The sequence below is a fragment of the Xenopus laevis genome, chromosome 1L (assembly GCF_017654675.1).
Source record: "Xenopus laevis strain J_2021 chromosome 1L, Xenopus_laevis_v10.1, whole genome shotgun sequence".
In the NCBI taxonomy this organism is placed as follows: domain Eukaryota; kingdom Metazoa; phylum Chordata; class Amphibia; order Anura; family Pipidae; genus Xenopus; species Xenopus laevis.
The window spans coordinates 141,523,254-141,540,538 of record NC_054371.1 but is presented as its reverse complement, the minus strand read 5'-3'; the positions used below and the strand labels follow the sequence as shown (position 1 = coordinate 141,540,538).

General features: G+C 41.7%; 1 protein-coding gene across 3 annotated transcripts; it reads left to right on the top strand.

The window, feature by feature from the left end:
• Nucleotides 1-8,550: 8,550 nt before the first annotated feature.
• Nucleotides 8,551-14,243, top strand: LOC121394162. 3 transcript variants are annotated; one of them, XM_041564265.1, is made up of 3 exons: nt 8,551-9,519; nt 11,760-12,068; nt 13,786-14,243. In XM_041564265.1, exons 1-3 carry the CDS (start codon nt 9,426-9,428, stop codon nt 13,791-13,793), a joined length of 411 nt encoding a protein of 136 aa, XP_041420199.1. In that variant the 5' UTR covers nt 8,551-9,425; the 3' UTR covers nt 13,794-14,243. The 3 variants fall into 3 exon arrangements, 2 of the variants coding, with proteins under 2 accessions (XP_041420199.1, XP_041420194.1); XM_041564260.1 differs by having other exon boundaries at nt 12,753-14,243; XR_005961522.1 differs by lacking the exon at nt 11,760-12,068 and having other exon boundaries at nt 8,554-9,519.
• The last annotated feature ends 3,042 nt before the right edge of the window (nt 14,244-17,285 follow it).

Here is a 17,285-nt window from a genome sequence, read left to right as displayed (position 1 = left end):
TGACATTCATTAAAATGAATGAGGCATGGATAAGCGGGGATATCCAAGTGCCCATTGCAGACAGCAGAGACTAGCCTCCTCTCCTCCTTCTCCTCCTCAGATTTAGCCTCCTCTCTCCATTGCTGCCCATACTCTCCTCCTCAGTAGTATTGCCCATTCCCCATCTGTCTGCACCTGCTGCCCTTGCTGCTGCTGCTGTAGCCTGCTACTAGCCCTAGTAGTACTGCTGCTGTGCTGCATTGTCGGCAAATTTTTTTATGGTGGGGGCCTATCAAAGCTCCTACTGCTATCGTAGATACTACTGTGCTGCATTGTCGGCAAATTTTTTAGTAGTTGAGGCCTAACATGGCCTCTAAATATGTTTCTTCGAATACTGCCACATTGTTGGCTAATTTCTTCTGGTTGAGGCCTAACATGGCTTCTAAATATGTTGCTTATAATTTTGCCGCTAAGTTGGCTAATTTCTTCTGGTGGTTGAGGCCTAACATGGCTTCTAAATATGTTGCTTATAATTTTGCCGCTAAGTTGGCTAATTTCTTCTGGTTGAGGCCTAACATGGCTTCTAAATATGTTGCTTATAATTTTGCCGCTAAGTTGGCTAATTTCTTCTGGTTGAGGCCTAACATGGCTTCTAAATATTTTTCTTACAATTTTGCGGCTAATGTCTTTGAGGCCTGCCTCATTTAATTCTTCTGGCTCTAATATAGAGTTGATTAAAAGTTACAACATGACTGTTGCTGCCGCTGCTGTTGCTACTAATGCCTCGTTATTTGGCAAAAGTCTTCTGTTTGGGGCCTGCCTCATTTAATTCTTCTGGCTCTAATATAGAGTTGATTAAAAGTTACAACATGACTGTTGCTGCCGCTGCTGTTGCTACTAATGCCTCGTTATTTGGCAAAAGTCTTCTGTTTGGGGCCTGCCTCATTTTAATTCTTCTGGCTCTAATATAGAGTTTGATTAAAAGTTACAACATGACTGTTGCTGCCGCTGCTGTTGCTACTAATGCCTCGTTATTTGGCAAAAGTCTTCTGTTTGGGCCTGCCTCATTTAATTTTTCTGGCTCTATATAGAGTGATTTAAAGTACAACATGACTGTTGCTGCCGCTGCTGTTGCTACTAATGCCTCGTTATTTGGCAAAAGTCTTCTGTTTGGAGGCCTGCCTCATTTAATTCTTCTGGCTCTAATATAGAGTTGATTAAAAGTTACAACATGACTGTTGCTGCCGCTGCTGTTGCTACTAATGCCTCGTTATTTGGCAAAAGTCTTCTGTTTGGGCCTGCCTCATTTAATTCTTCTGGCTCTAATATAGAGTTGATTAAAAGTTACAACATGACTGTTGCTGCCGCTGCTGTTGCTACTAATGCCTCGTTATTTGGCAAAAGTCTTCTGTTTGGGGCCTGCCTCATTTAATTCTTCTGGCTCTAATATAGAGTTGATTAAAAGTTACAACATGACTGTTGCTGCCGCTGCTGTTGCTACTAATGCCTCTGTTATTTGGCAAAAGTCTTCTGTTTGGGGCCTGCCTCATTTAATTCTTCTGGCTCTAATATAGAGTTGATTAAAAGTTACAACATGACTGTTGCTGCCGCTGCTGTTGCTACTAATGCCTCGTTATTTGGCAAAAGTCTTCTGTTTGAGGCCTGCCTCATTTAATTCTTCTGGCTCTAATATAGAGTTGATTAAAAGTTACAACATGACTGTTGCTGCCGCTGCTGTTGCTACTAATGCCTCGTTATTTGGCAAAAGTCTTCTGTTTGGGGCCTGCCTCATTTAATTCTTCTGGCTCTAATATAGAGTTGATTAAAAGTTACAACATGACTGTGCTGCCACTGCTGTTGCTACTAATGCCTCGTTATTTGGCAAAAGTCTTCTGTTTGGGGCCTGCCTCATTTAATTTTTCTGGCTCTGATATAGAGTTGATTAAAGTTACAACATGACTGTTGCTGCCGCTGCTGTTGCTACTAATGCCTCGTTATTTGGCAAAAGTCTTCTGTTTGAGGCCTGCCTCATTTAATTCTTCTGGCTCTAATATAGAGTTGATTAAAAGTTACAACATGACTGTTAGCTGCCGCTGCTGTTGCTACTAATGCCTCGTTATTTGGCAAAGTCTTCTGTTTGGGGCCTGCCTCATTTAATTCTTCTGGCTCTAATATAGAGTTGATTAAAAGTTACAACATGACGGTTACTGCCGCTGCTGTTGCTACTAATGCCTCGTTATTTGGCAAAAGTCTTCTGTTTGGGCTGCCTCATTTAATTCTTCTGGCTCTAATATAGAGTTGATTAAAGTTACAACATGACGGTTACTGCCGCTGCTGTTGCTACTAATGCCTCTTATTTGGCAAAAGTCTTCTGTTTGGGCTGCCTCATTAATTCTTCTGCTCTAATATAGAGTTGATTAAAAGTTACAACATGACGTTACTGCGCTGCTGTTGTACTAATGCTCGTTATTTGCAAAAGTCTTCTGTTTGGGCCTGCCTCATTAATTTTCTGGCTCTAATATAGAGTTGATTAAAAGTTACAAATGACGTTACTGCCGCTGCTGTTGGCTACTATGCCTCTTTTGGCAAAGTTTCTGTTTGGCTGCCTCATTTAATTCTTCTGGCTCTAATATAGAGTTGATAAAAGTTCAACATGACTGTTGCTGCCGCTCTGTTGCTACTATGCCTCGTTATTTGGGCAAAAGTCTGGTGGGTCTATCAAGGCTCCTACTGCTGTGTGACACTACTGCGCATTGTCGGCAATCTTTTTTTGTAGTTGAGGCCTAACATGGCTTCTAAATAGGTTTGCTTATAATTTTGCCGCTAAGTTGGCTAATTTCTTCTGGTGGTTGAGGCCTAACATGGCTTCTAAAAATGTTTCTTCGAACACTGCCACGTTGTTGGCTAATTTCTTTGGGTTGAGGCCTAACATGGCTTCTAAAATGTTCCTTCGAATACTGCCACATTGTTGGCTAATTTCTTTGGGTTGAGGCCTAACGTGGCTTCTAAATAGGTTGCTTATAATTTTGCCGCTAAGTTGGCTAATTTCTTCTGTGGTTGAGGCCTAACATGGCTTCTAAAAATGTTCTTCGAACACTGCCACGTTGTTGGCTAATTTCTTTGGGTTGAGGCCTAACATGGCTTCTAAAAATGTTCCTTTGAATACTGCCACATTGTTGGCTAATTTCTTTGGGTTGAGGCCTAACATGGCTTCTAAATAGGTTGCTTATAATTTTGCCGCTAAGTTGGCTAATTTCTTCTGGTGGTTGAGGCCTAACATGGCTTCTAAAAATGTTTCTTCGAACACTGCCACGTTGTTGGCTAATTTCTTTGGGTTGAGGCCTAACATGGCTTCTAAAAATGTTCCTTTGAATACTGCCACATTGTTGGCTAATTTCTTTGGGTTGAGCCTAACATGGCTTCTAAATAGGTTGCTTATAATTTTGCCGCTAAGTTGGCTAATTTCTTCTGGTGGTTGAGGCCTAACATGGCTTCTAAAAATGTTTCTTCGAACACTGCCACATTGTTGGCTAATTTCTTTGGTTGAGGCCTAACATGGCTCTTAAATAGGTTGGTTATAATTTTGCCGCTAAGTGGCTAATTTTCTGGTGGTTGAGCCTAACATGGCTTCTAAAAATGTTCTTCTGAACACTGCCACATTGTTGGCTAATTTCTTTGGTTGAGGCCTAAAATGGCTTCTAAAAATGTTCCTTTGAATACTGCCACATTGTTGGCTAATTTCTTCTGGAGGTTGAGGCCTAACATGGCTTCTAATTATGTTGCTTCTATTTTTGCTGCTTTAGTGGGCTAATTTGTTCGGGTTGAGGCCTGCCTCATTTAATTCTTCTGGCTCTAGTACAATTGATTACAACAATGCTTGCTGCTTGGTTGTCAAATGTATTCACACTATTATTACCCCTGAAACGACTGCGGCCAAAAGTCCTTGTGCCTCAGTCATTATTCTTTCATTTGAAATGATAGGAGTGCTCTAAAAATGTTTACAGGGAGGGCATGTGTGTGTAGCAGTAACTGAGTGAAACATAGGTGCGAAATTCCGAATTTGCTCTTCCCATTGATTTCAAAGCAAAACATGGCATATATACATTTTTCACTGTGTACAAAGCTTAAAAGTAAGGGAAATGTTTTAATGGGTAGCCCCAAAGCCATGTCTGGTCTGGGAGTCAAAATAGGCCCTGGCATTCAAATTACACAGAGGCCCAAACAGCGGCCCCAACCATCAGCCCAGTAAATTTGACTGGAAACCAACCAACCTGGCAACCCTGGGTGACGCAAACATAGCCATAAACTCTACTTAAATTCATGCTGTAAGCAATAATTTAGATGGAATTTGTCCTCTATGAATGCTTTTGTCCTTGAGTTAAATAAACGAGACAACACAGTTTGCTTAATGGAAAGAGGAATTTCATCCAAGATGATGTCCATCTTAAATCCCACTTTCAGCTGCATCTGCTATTTTGCAACTTTCAACTTCACAAGCAGTCTTGTCCCAGTTTGCTGTCCATAACCTTCAAAGAGAACAAACGCCATCCTTTGTTTCGAAACACTTTAACACAACGTATTCATAGATCCAGTGCAAAGCCCTTAAAGGGGTGGTTCACCTTTAAGGTAACTTTTAGTATGCAATAGTATGGCAAATTCTAAGCAACTTTTAATTTGGTTTTAATTATTTGCCTTTTTCTTCTGGCAAATAAAGTTCTGACTCTTTGCAGCTTTTAAATGTGGGTCAATGAGTTGACCCCAACTAAAAAGCAAATACTATGTCAGGCTACAAATGTATTGTTAGTCATTGCTACTCCATTTAGGCCTCTCCTATTCATATTCCAGTCTCTTATTTAAATCAATACATGATTGCTAGGGGAATAATGTTACTTCTAATAGTGCCTAATTACCAAATATAGTGTGACTTAATATAATTTATTTAAAAAAATCAATGTATTTGAGTGTTACAGTAGTCAATTTAACAATTTCGGTGCCGTCGCGACGAGATTCGGCGCCGCGCGACGGGATTCGGCGCCGCGCGACGAGATTCGGCGCCGCGCGACGAGATGCGACGCGCGTCATAGCAAAACTGTGTTTGCGCATGCGCGCGTCGTGCGCGCGCGCGTCATGTGACGCGCGTCGTGCGCGCGTCAAAAACGGGCGTCGCCACTATAAATAGCCCCGCCCGTGCTTACAGTTGTAGGACTGCATTTTGAAAATGGCAGGACCTGGCACAATGGATCGGGATCAGCTTAGGTACTTTGTCAGGTACCTGCACCAGGAGGGATACGACAATATCCCTCCTGGAGTGAGAGGAATCCAGGCCGCTCCGAAGGAGCATAATGGAACGGCTGAGGCGCAGGCTGCGGAGGGAGTACCGCCTGCGGACTCAGTTTGCGGGAGCTCCAGAGGATCTGGAGCGATCTCAAAAGACGCCACAGCGCATTTGTGGAAGAGCTGCGCGTGGAGGTTGAAGGTAGAGTTATTTAAAAAGAAAACTTCTTATAATGATTTGCTATTTTACAGCAAAAATGTATTTAAGTGAATGCTGTAATTAGGATTGGAACAGTTGACTTTGACTGACTGACATAATTGCAGACAAGTTAGATAACAAGTAAATGAGCTGTCAAATGGAGATTATTTAAACAGATTATAATAGATTTATTTAAATGGAATACATGGGTTTCCCTTCTTAACTACAATGAAGCCACTTGATTCCTATTTATTTTGGTATTTTGGAGCAAATGTGTATTTGTTTAGGCCTGTGACAAGGCTAATAAGAATTTTACTTCACATAAAGGTAGATTTATTTAAACGTAATAAATAGGTTTCCCTTCTTAACTACAATAAAGCCACTTGATCAGGCTCGGATCTGTGGAAAGGCCACCAAGGCCCGGGCCTAGGGCTGGAAGATTTTAGGGTGGCAGCATGCTGCCCAACCACACCCATATTGGTTCAGAAACACTGGGGATGCACAGGAGATACAATAGTTTCCCATGCAGCAATCCCCATTGCTCCTGTCCAGATGATAAAAATTTGCCCGAATAAAGGGGAGGGGACAGGGGCGACAAATGGCAGTGGGCCTAGGGGTGCCTACTATGTAAATCTTGCCCTGCACTTGATTCCTATTTATTTTGGTATTTTGGAGCAAATGTGTATTTGTTTAGGCCTGTGACAAGGCTAATAAGAATTTTACTTCACATAAAGGTAGATTTATTTAAACGGAATAAATAGGTTTCCCTTCTTAACTACAATAAAGCCACTTGATCAGGCTCGGATCTGTGGAAAGGCCACCAAGGCCCGGGCCTAGGGCTGGGAAAGATTTTAGGGTGGCGGGCATGCTGCCCAACCACACCCATATTGGTTCAGAAACACTGGGGATGCACAGGAGATACAATAGTTTCCCATGCAGCAATCCCCATTGCTCCTGTCCAGATGATAAAAATTGCCCGAATAAAGGGGAGGGGACAGGGGCGACAAATGGGCAGTGGGGCCTAGGGGTGCCTACTATGTAAATCTTGCCCTGCACTTGATTCCTATTTATTTTGGTATTTTGGAGCAAATGTGTATTTGTTTAGGCCTGTGACAAGGCTAATAAGAATTTTACTTCACATAAAGGTAGATTTATTTAAACGGAATAAATAGGTTTCCCTTCTTAACTACAATAAAGTTAATTTTCCTGTAGTTACAACATGACACCTTATCCTGTATAATTTATACTGTACAAATGCAATTGCTGTGTTACTCAAACTGAAATTTATTCATTGCCAGCTGAATGGATCCAAGATGATCCCGATGATGATGGGGAAGTACCACCACCACCACCACCACCTGACCAGGCAGCACCGCCTCCACCTGATGAGGCAGCACCGCCTCCACCACCGGACCAGGCAGCACTGCCACCTGTCCAGGCGGCACCACCACCTCACCAGGCGGCACCACCACCTCACCAGGCGGCACCACCACCTCACCAGGCGGCACCACCACCTCACCAGGCGGCACCACCACCTCACCAGGTGGCACCACCACCTCACCAGGCGGCACCACCACCGGACCAGGGGCTCAGTGTAGGCACACAAACAGAACATGCCTACTATGACCAGACTGAGCTCCTGGTCACCCTGGTCAACCTGGTCCACCAGGTTAATGCCATGCGGCAGGAGCTGGGAGAGGTCAGGGACATGGTTGAGTCCGGGCAGAGGGTAGTTCCTCCTCCTCCTCCTCCTCCACTTTAATTTATTTATTTTATATTGCAGCACCATTGTGCTATGTTGTAAATTAAAAGTTTTTTTATATCTCTATATTTTGAGTTCATTTTTCATTTGACTAAACTAATACTCACATGGTACTTGAAATTGTTTGGATTCTAATAACACAACGATGACTATTCTTAATCGGAGTCATTAAAATTACATTACATAGTATTTCAGAATCATTACAATTACATGATGTAAATATAAGGTTCATTCACATAAACATATGGTTTATTCATTTTTATCTGAGATACAAAGCATCCAGATACTATCTGTTCAGATTTATTAGTTGTACTTGTGTTAGCAATCTACTATTAGATATATGAAGTACAGATGGTACTTTTTGGTTAAACAGTGATATAGAGTAGTAGTAGATACCATTACCAGTTGACCAGAGGTAATGTGAAAAAATCCACAAACGTTAAAAGTTTAAGAAACTTGCAAAATGGGAGCCATTTTTTCAAGATAGGAGTCCTCTAACAATGCAGGGCATGTGTGTAGCAGTATACTAAGTGAAAAACGCATGTGTATTGGTCTTCCCATTGAGTCCAATCCAATTCAGCACATTCAGACACAAAGCAAAAGATACCATGTTCATATCATCACAGACTACAAAGCTTGAAACTAAGGGGAAAATTTTTATTTGTAGGGCCAAAGGTGAAAAAAGGTTATACAAACAAAACACCCATAGAAGATGGGCTTCATGAAATTGCACTGCGCGTCAAAAATAACGTCGCGCGTTAAAACACTTACTTGCGTCCGCGACAAAATATTTCGACGCGCGACAAAATCGGGCCGCGCGTCTCGTTTCGCGAATTTTTCGCCGTTTCGCGAATTTCGCTGGAAATTCGCGAATTATTCGGCGAAGCGAAACGCGACAGATTCGCCCATCACTAGACATAACTATCGTACGATTGCTGTCAGGGGCAGAACATCGGCTGATCTGTTCTTTTGTACTTTATTTGATCTCAATGGTTAATGGCAGGTCGGAAGATGGGGAAGTCCGATCGTACGATGATTCATACGATCGGATCTTTGCGTCTATGGCCAGCTTTATCCTTTAACACACCTAACTGAGTGTGCCAGTAAAATTTATACAATATACTTCAATAGACTCACCAGCAGTGTGTGTGTGTGTGTGTGTGAAAGTTGTTGATTATGTGAGACAAAGCAAATGTCATAAGACAAAGTTCTCTGTGAATCACAAACGTTTGCACTTAACAGTTAAACAGATTGACTCATGGAATATGACAATTCTGCCTAGTGTTTTGTTAAATATTTGCAGAGAATTTGTGTGACTGTCTATTCATTTCCCATGAATGGGGAGAGACTTAACCTCCCCTACCATGGGAGTGCGGCAGCTTCCCCCCTTTTCTGTATTGTTTTTTACTTACCTCGTGTATTTTCTTCTGTTTAAAACTTACCTCGCTTCCGATTGGTCAATTTTCAATCCCAGGCTTCTGATTGGTCGATTCAAAAAAAGGGGCGTGGCTTCGCGGGAAAAGCCGCGAAAGCCGGCTATAAAAGGACAAGCCGGCGAACGCTCTTCATTCTTCATCGGCAGCCGACGCGAGAGGATCGTTTGGAAAATGGCTGAAGAGAATCCCGACGGCAGACTTCACGACATCCTTCGTTGGATCCAGGCGGAGGCGGGACATGAAGAAATCCAGACGCTCCTTCAGCAGTGCCAGCTTGCATCATCGTCGGCGACAGCGGTGACATCACTTCCGACTGCAGAGCCTCCAGGATCGCCGTCAGAGGAAGCTGCGTCATCTTCAGGAGCTGACGTCGCCATCCAGCGCACCCCAGCTTCGCGCGGACCAGGAAAGAAGCGGATCGTCGCCGTCAAGAGGAACACCAGAGGGAAACAAGCGGCGAAGAAAAGAACCCAGGTGACGTCAGCGGTCTCCGCCAAGAAGAGGATCGTCGCTGACCCGCCACAAACAGGAGTTTGGGCCGTCGGCTTCCCCCCCTTCATCGCGAGTGAGTTCCGCCGCTGTTGCAAGTGGTGGGCCGCTCCAGCAAAAGAGCTGTAACGCTTTAGGGCCCTTTCCTTCCACAGGGTCCGGGGGAGGTCCGGCAGCTGGCAGCTCCCATGTGGGGCACCAGGTCGGCAGGGGACCCCAAAGCCGCCCAGAACCGGGGCCCTCCAGCTGTAACACTATAGGGCACCCGGTTCGGCCACCTGCCAGCATGGGTCATGCATTGCCATCATCTGCCATTCACAGCGCACCCCAGCCTGCTGGTTTAAACCCTCAGGAGGAGAGTCAACCCATCCAAGTGATTGGTAACTATTCTGCCAATGATGTCATAAAATCTTTGTTAGCTTTGTTAACCCCTGGTGCGGCGTCAACGCATATAAGCACAGGGGCTGTGTCTTCTCAAGTAGCTGAAACTGCTTTTAGAGATTCAATACTCTGTGATGCTACACCTTTGGGTTTGCACTTGCCACAGGCCATAAAGGAAAAAATTACAAAAGGAGAGTATATTGACATGCTCTCACTGTTGCCATCATCAAAAGATTTTTTAAGCAAGCAAGTTAAGCAGTCAGATCCTGAAATGGACAGACGTCGGCCTGTGGCAAGGACATTCACTAACTGGTTACAGGCATTTTGTATTTATTCAAATGTATTGTGTGAGAAACACCCACAATTAGGTCCAGGCCTATTTAAACATATTGACATTATTCTTGAAGCATATAAAGCCTATGGGGGTATTTCCTGGTTTTTGTATGATGATAGATTCAGACAGAAGATGTCCATTCAGAAGTCAATATCTTGGGGTTCCAAGGATATTGACCTTTGGATGGGAATGCTTATTCCCAAACAACCATCAGTTCCATTACCTGGGAACAAAACTCCTGTGAAATATAATGCTTGCTGGGCATTCAATGAGTCAACTTGCCGCTTCCAAGCAAGCTGTAGATATAAACATGAATGTGCTCATTGTACTGGCAACCATCCTGCCTTTCGTTGTATCAAACGATTTGTCACAAAACCCAGTGGTAGGGACTCCAGTAAGTCGGATAACCCCGGTGAAGTTACCAGAAATGCGCCACTACCTAGAGCTATATCCAAAGCGCCAGATGGCGTGCCTCTTAGAGAGGGGTTTTGAAGTTGGCTTTTGGATACCATCAGCAGATCCTGTAACCCTCATATCATTTCCAAAGAATTTAAAATCAATAGATCTAAACCCAAAGGTAGTTAAAGAAAAATTGAGAAGGAACTTAAATTGGGCAGAATTGATGGCCCCTTTGATGATCCTCCATTTGAGGATTTCAGAGTTTCACCGTTAGGACTTGTACCTAAGAAGGAGCCAGGAAGCTATCGCTTGATTCACCATTTATCATATCCTTTGGGGGCATCTGTCAATGATGGAATTGGTCCGGAGTTATCTTCAGTTTCATATACGACTTTCGACCAGGCAATATCGATAATTCAAGAATTTGGTCAAGGTTCATTATTGGCTAAAAGTGACATCCAATCTGCTTTCAGGCTACTGCCCATACACCCTGACTGTTATAAGCTTTTAGGCTTTCATTATGAAGGCAGTTTCTATTTTGACAGATGCCTCCCAATGGGCTGTTCCCTTTCGTGCTTTTATTTTGAAGCCTTTGCATCCTTTTTGCAATGGGTAGTTCAATGGGAAACGGGTTCTAAAGGGGTTATTCATTATTTAGATGATTTCCTATTTGTCGGTCCTGCAGGTTCTAGTTCATGTGGAATTTTGTTAAGTACTTTTACGTGGTTTGCTAGGAAATTTGCCATTCCACTAGCTGTTGAAAAAACGATACCCCCCTACTACAACCTTGGAATTCCTTGGTATTCAGATAGACACTGTAAATCGTGAATTTCGCTTACCTGAGAGAAAGTAGCTAAGCTGAGAAGCATTCTAAACTCAACTTTAAAATCCAAGAAGGTTAAATTAAAACATATACAATCCTTGATTGGACATCTGAATTTCGCTACAAGGGTTATTCCTATTGGTCGGGTTTTTAACAGAAGACTCATTGCACTAACGTCGGGTCTAGATAATCCTAACTGGCACATAAGAATCCCTCAGGTAGTTAAAGATGATCTGATTGTTTGGCAGGAATTTCTAGAGAATTTCAATGGCATTACTTATTGGCAAGGAGAATTGTTTGAGAATGCAGCGTTGAATCTGTATACAGACGCAGCTGCTTCAGCAGGGTTTGGCGCTATCTTTGGCACACATTGGATTGCGGATGCATGGCCATCTTTCTGGGTTGAACTCAAGCTTACCAAAAATCTAGTGTTATTGGAATTTTTTCCACTGTTAGTTGTTTTGGAAGTATGGGGCCCTCAATTGGCTAACAAACGTATTGTTTGGCACTGCGATAATATGGGGGTGGTTCAAGTAGTTAATAATCTCTCTTCTAACTCCCCCCCAGTACTGAGATTACTTAGACAGGCAGTATTCCGAGCTCTTAAATTTAACATTTTGATTCAAGCAAAACATATCCCTGGTTGTACCAATGTTGTGGCTGACGCATTATCTCGATTTCAGTTCAACGAGCTCTGGGAAATCGCCAATTATTTGGACAAAGAAGGAACACCATGCCCCCAACATCTGTGGAATTTAGTATTGCCAGAATTTCAAAATGGTTAAGTATGTCATTGGCAGACAAAACCTGGCATGCTTACATCGCAAGCTGGAATGAGTGGATGAAGTTCAAAACAAGTTTTCCCAAAGATCATTATCAAGGGGACAGTGACGTCTTATTGTCGTTTGTACTGGAGCAAGTTGAGGCTCAGTACTCTCTTTCAGCTATAACAAAAAAGTTAGCAGGCATATCCTTCTTTTTAAAGGTTCAAGGTGAGGCAGACATAACTAAATCCTTTTTGGTCAAACAAATCCTTCGGGGTGTTGGTAGGATTACACAATCTGTTGACATTAGGAGACCCATCACATTATCATTGTTGAAAGATTTAGTTTCGGTCCTACCTCAAATATGCTATTCTCAGTTTGAAGCAATGTTATTTACTTTGTTATTTTCTGTGTCTTTCTTTGGTGCCCTTCGGGTAAGTGAGTCGGTCTCTCATAGTAAGAGATCCCCAGGGGGTATTGGGAGTGAAGACATTCATCTGGTTGAGGGCAAATTAAAAATTATATTAAAAAAATCAAAAACGGATAAAGTGGGAAGAGGGACAACCCTTTGGCTTGGTAATAGCACGGAACAGTCAATATGCCCAGTATTAGCTTTTAGCCATTATCAGCAAGTCAGGACCCTGCCTTCCTGGCCCTTTCTTTATACACAGTGATGGCTCTTTTGTTACAAGATTTCAATTTGTGAAAATTCTCAAAGGAGCTGTCAGTAATTTAGGTATACCACCTGACCATTATAACACACATTCTTTCCGCATTGGAGCTGCCACACAAGCCTCATTGATGGGTTTAGGAGAAGAGTTCATCAAAGGCTTGGCAGATGGAACTCCTCTAGGTATCAACTTTATGTTAGACCTACCCTTGTTTAGTAAGTCTTATCTTTTTTCGTTACAGTTTCTCCTCCTTTGGTCTGGATTATTGGACACTCTTTCGTCCACAGAGCAAGAGCTAGAGCACAGTAGGAACAGCGAACCTACACAACTAATTTAGGCATTAAAGATGTTAGAATTGTTTGGATGGGCATTCGAGGCCTTAAATGGCCAGATTTATTGCCAATAATTTTGCAGATGAAATCTCGTTGGGGTTTCCCAGCAATTATTCTGATCCATCTAGCTGGAAATGACATTGGAAAGGGTAGAAACATTGATTTAATTCGTAATATAAAAAGAGACCTTGCTCAGATCAGATTTATTTTTCCCAATACTGTGATAATGTGGTCGGAAGTTGTGCCCAGATTAGTCTGGCTTCAAGATGCAGGTTTTCACCCCCTTGAGAGATGCCGTAAAAAACTTAATTTTGCTATCTCAAAATTTTCCAAGACAGTTAATATTTTGGTTTATAGGCACTACGAGTTGGAACAAGGTTTTGAAGGCCTGTATCGCGCGGACAGGGTACATTTGTCAGATATCGGTTTTGACATTCTGAACATGGGATTCCAAAGTGCAATAGAGAGAGCTTTACATGTGTGGGGAATGGCCAAGGCCAATTTAATGGTTTAATTGGCCTTGACGTGGAGGTATGCTCCTGGCTAGGTGGTAAATTGGCGGGGCTTAAGGATATTTGTTGTTAATCTTTAAGGCGGTCCGCTGCAGAGATCTGATGCAGAGGCTGGCTGGGAATATATGTATGAGCAGGTATTAGTATCATTAGCAATGGTTAATGTTCTGATTGATATGATATTTAATAAACAACAGCTGCGGCCATTCTCCACCATGCATGTGTCCGTGTCTATAATTGGTTGTTATAATTGGGTTGTGTTAAGTAAGTAATGCTGTCTGCAACTCCCATGAATGGGGAGAGACTTAACCTCCCCTACCATGGGAGTGCGGCAGCTTCCCCCCTTTTCTGTATTGTTTTTTACTTACCTCGTGTATTTTCTTCTGTTTAAAACTTACCTCACTTCCGATTGGTCAATTTTCAATCCCAGGCTTCTGATTGGTCGATTCAAAAAAAGGGGCGTGGCTTCGCGGGAAAAGCCGCGAAAGCCGGCTATAAAAGGACAAGCCGGCGAACGCTCTTCATTCTTCATCGGCAGCCGACGCGAGAGGATCGTTTGGAAAATCCCACCCACCCACCCTGTTATTGTATAACATATCTGAATGCATAATAAATATAAAAAAAAAAAAAAAAAAAAAAAAAATATTGTCGCAGCGGTTAATTGTTGTTTATAGAGAAGTGTCATATGGAGGTATGCTCCTGGCTAGGTGGTAAATTGGCGGGGCTTAAGGATATTTGTTGTTAATCTTTAAGGCGGTCCGCTGCAGAGATCTGATGCAGAGGCTGGCTGGGAATATATGTATGAGCAGGTATTAGTATCATTAGCAATGGTTAATGTTCTGATTGATATGATATTTAATAAACAACAGCTGCGGCCATTCTCCACCATGCATGTGTCCGTGTCTATAATTGGTTGTTATAATTGGGTTGTGTTAAGTAAGTAATGCTGTCTGCAACTCCCATGGAAAAAGAAAGGCAAACATTACTACAGGGAAGATAAAAGCTACTTATGCATTTGTCTTCAAAACTAAAGTTCAGACTTGCCCAAGACAACGCTCATTTACTGACACACCTAGTAATTCTAGTCTTGCTTTGCTGCCCTCTGCTGATCTGCTTCGCACGCATAAATAAATAAATGCTATTTCTTTATTTTTACTAAACTGCAACTGTTCTTCTGTCCTCTTAATCGTGCAGCAATGGGTTTCCTTTTGCTTGCCTTCTGTTCCCCCGTGCGATATACATTAATAACTTGTGTTAGCAGCAGCTGCCATTGTGCTCTCACATAATGAACAGTAATTCAGTAGACAGCCCCACCCTGTTCAGAGCTGAGACGTCTTTGTAACACTGACATTTAAAAGGGAAACCAAAGCAGCGGTGCCAGTATATACACTTTTGCACGATAACTGAAACTGTAAGGGTTTAGCAACAATGCCTAAGAAGTATAAAATATGTATATGGAGGGAGAAAAGTCTGTTGTATCAAGAAATTAGGGGAGCAAGGGAAACTCTATCCAAACTGTTTTTTTGTATAATGGAAAAAAAATTAAGTTAGGAGCCAAAAATGGGTCCATAAGCATTTCATCCTACAATAAAAATTGTTATTACAAAATATACTTAACTAGTTCTAAAGGAGTGGTTCGCCTTGAAGTTAACTTTTAGTATGTTATAGAGCTGCCAATTCTAAGCAACATTTCAAATGGTCTTCTTTATTTTGTATGTTTTTTTAGTTCTTTGCCATTTTCTTCTGACTCTTTCCAGGTTTCAAATGGGGGTCACTGACCCCATCTAAAAACAAATGTTCTGTAAGGCAACACATGTATTGTTATTGATACATTTTATTACTTGTGTTTCTATTCAGGTCTTCTATTCATATTCCAGTCCCCTATTCAAATCAGTGCATGGTTGCTAGGTTAAATTGAAACCTAGCAACCCAATTGCTGCACTTGCAAACAGGAGAGCTGCTGAATAAAAAACAAAATAACTCAAAAACCACAAATAATAAAAAAGGAAACCCAATTGCTAATGATCTCAGAATATCACTTCTACATCATACTACAAGTTCATTTAAACTTGAACAACCCCATTAAATATGGAGGGATTTGTAAGCTCTAGTTAAAACTGAGAGAGGTGTGCTGGATACACAATTAAACTCATTAGCACCACATGGACTGAACAGAGACTATGACCTATACTTGTTTTGTAAATAATATATGTTTGTGCTAAGGATTTGAGTTTTTAAATGTTTAAACCACTGTATTAATTATGCATATATACTCAATCAAAATTAGCAAAATAAATAAGAATTGAGCTGAAAATATATGTAGCATATTATTAACATTTCTAAAACATAAACAAATCATTGCTTAGGACAGCTCATCTTAAAGAAGCCACTACCTTCTGTAATTTGATGCCTGTGGCTAAGGCTTACAGATAAAGATTCTGCACTGATTAGTGCACAGTATTTTAAAACAATCCTAAATGCATGATTGGCAGAATTGCCAATTATGAAATCATGTTGGACACCAATGTATATTGTCACTCCAATGCACTCCCCAAAGCAGTTGTACTTGTCAGATACAATTTAAATACACAACCAATGTGTTGGCGTCTTTCGGCATCTAAACAGTCCTAAGTTAGCGCATTCCAAATGTCGCCAAAGTCACTTCAGTTACTGAATAATCAACACATTTACTTCATTTTTGCAGGGTAAAAACACAAAATTATATATTGAACCCCCAAAACCATATATTTCTGGGAAGTACACATTCAGTCGAATCTAAAATGGGTAACCGTGTCTTTTTACTCCAAACTAGAGTCGTAATGCTTTCCCAAAATGGTCAGTTTTGACTAAATACCTTAAAATCGTCTCCGCTTCAATTTCTAGCATTTTATCTCGTACATAGCATTAGGTACAAATAGAAAACATCCTAAATATGAATGTCAGAGGTCCACTGAACACTGCAAAGCCATGCTGAATATTTTTATGACATTTCTGAAAATTGTCACTAAGCTTGAATTTTTCCACATTACACACACCACCATTTTGTAATGTACCAGCCTCAAAACATCCAAATTTGCACAGATTTACCAAACTATGTGGTGTACAGAGACCCCCTAATGAAAACAGTGCAAATGTATTTTTTGACACTCTGGCTGCTGCTGTGTAAGTGTGTAATTTTGTGTGGGTTACACTAACCTGGGGGGGTGCAGGCAGCTGATCCATCTTCACAGATGTTGGACTGGAGGTGCTGGAGGAAGATGTCACTGCCAAGTTGGGGGGCGTCACTAGTGGGTAGGAGGAAGTGCAGGCAGCAGAAGACACACATGTCTGCTGCGCCTATGGGGGCCACTGGGCTATCGCGCCCCAGGGGTCAATTTTACCCCACTCAGCTCATTGCCTAGGGGCTCTTGAGTGAGCAGGGAAGGAGCGAGTGGCTTTAAAAGCTGCTTCTTTGCTCCCACGCCTAGATGTGCTGCAGAACATAAAATCTATGTTCTATGGCCCTTACATACTGTACTTCTATCCACTGAACAAAGATTTTATGTTCTGTGGCACTTAAAGAAAAGTATCCACCTGTCTTTGTTGTTTTTTTCATTCTAGAAGATGTAACCATACTACTTATTGTTTTTCCTCTATGGTAAGACAACATTGGTGGCAATATAAACTCTCTAATTTGGGGATAAGTTTTTTGTAAAATGTGCCAGTGATGGTGCAAAATTACCCCGATTTTTTTATTATACCTGTTATTTTATATTTTGTTTATATCCATTGCTAATGTATTGTTTATATCCATTGATTCCTTGATGTCACTTCCTGCTTGAGTTTTTAAGTGTTTGGAATACACCTTTTGGCATTTGACTATTTTGTTAAGCTTGAGAAAGGACACACCATATATTTTATTATATATATTTTACTACTGCAGCTGGAGCC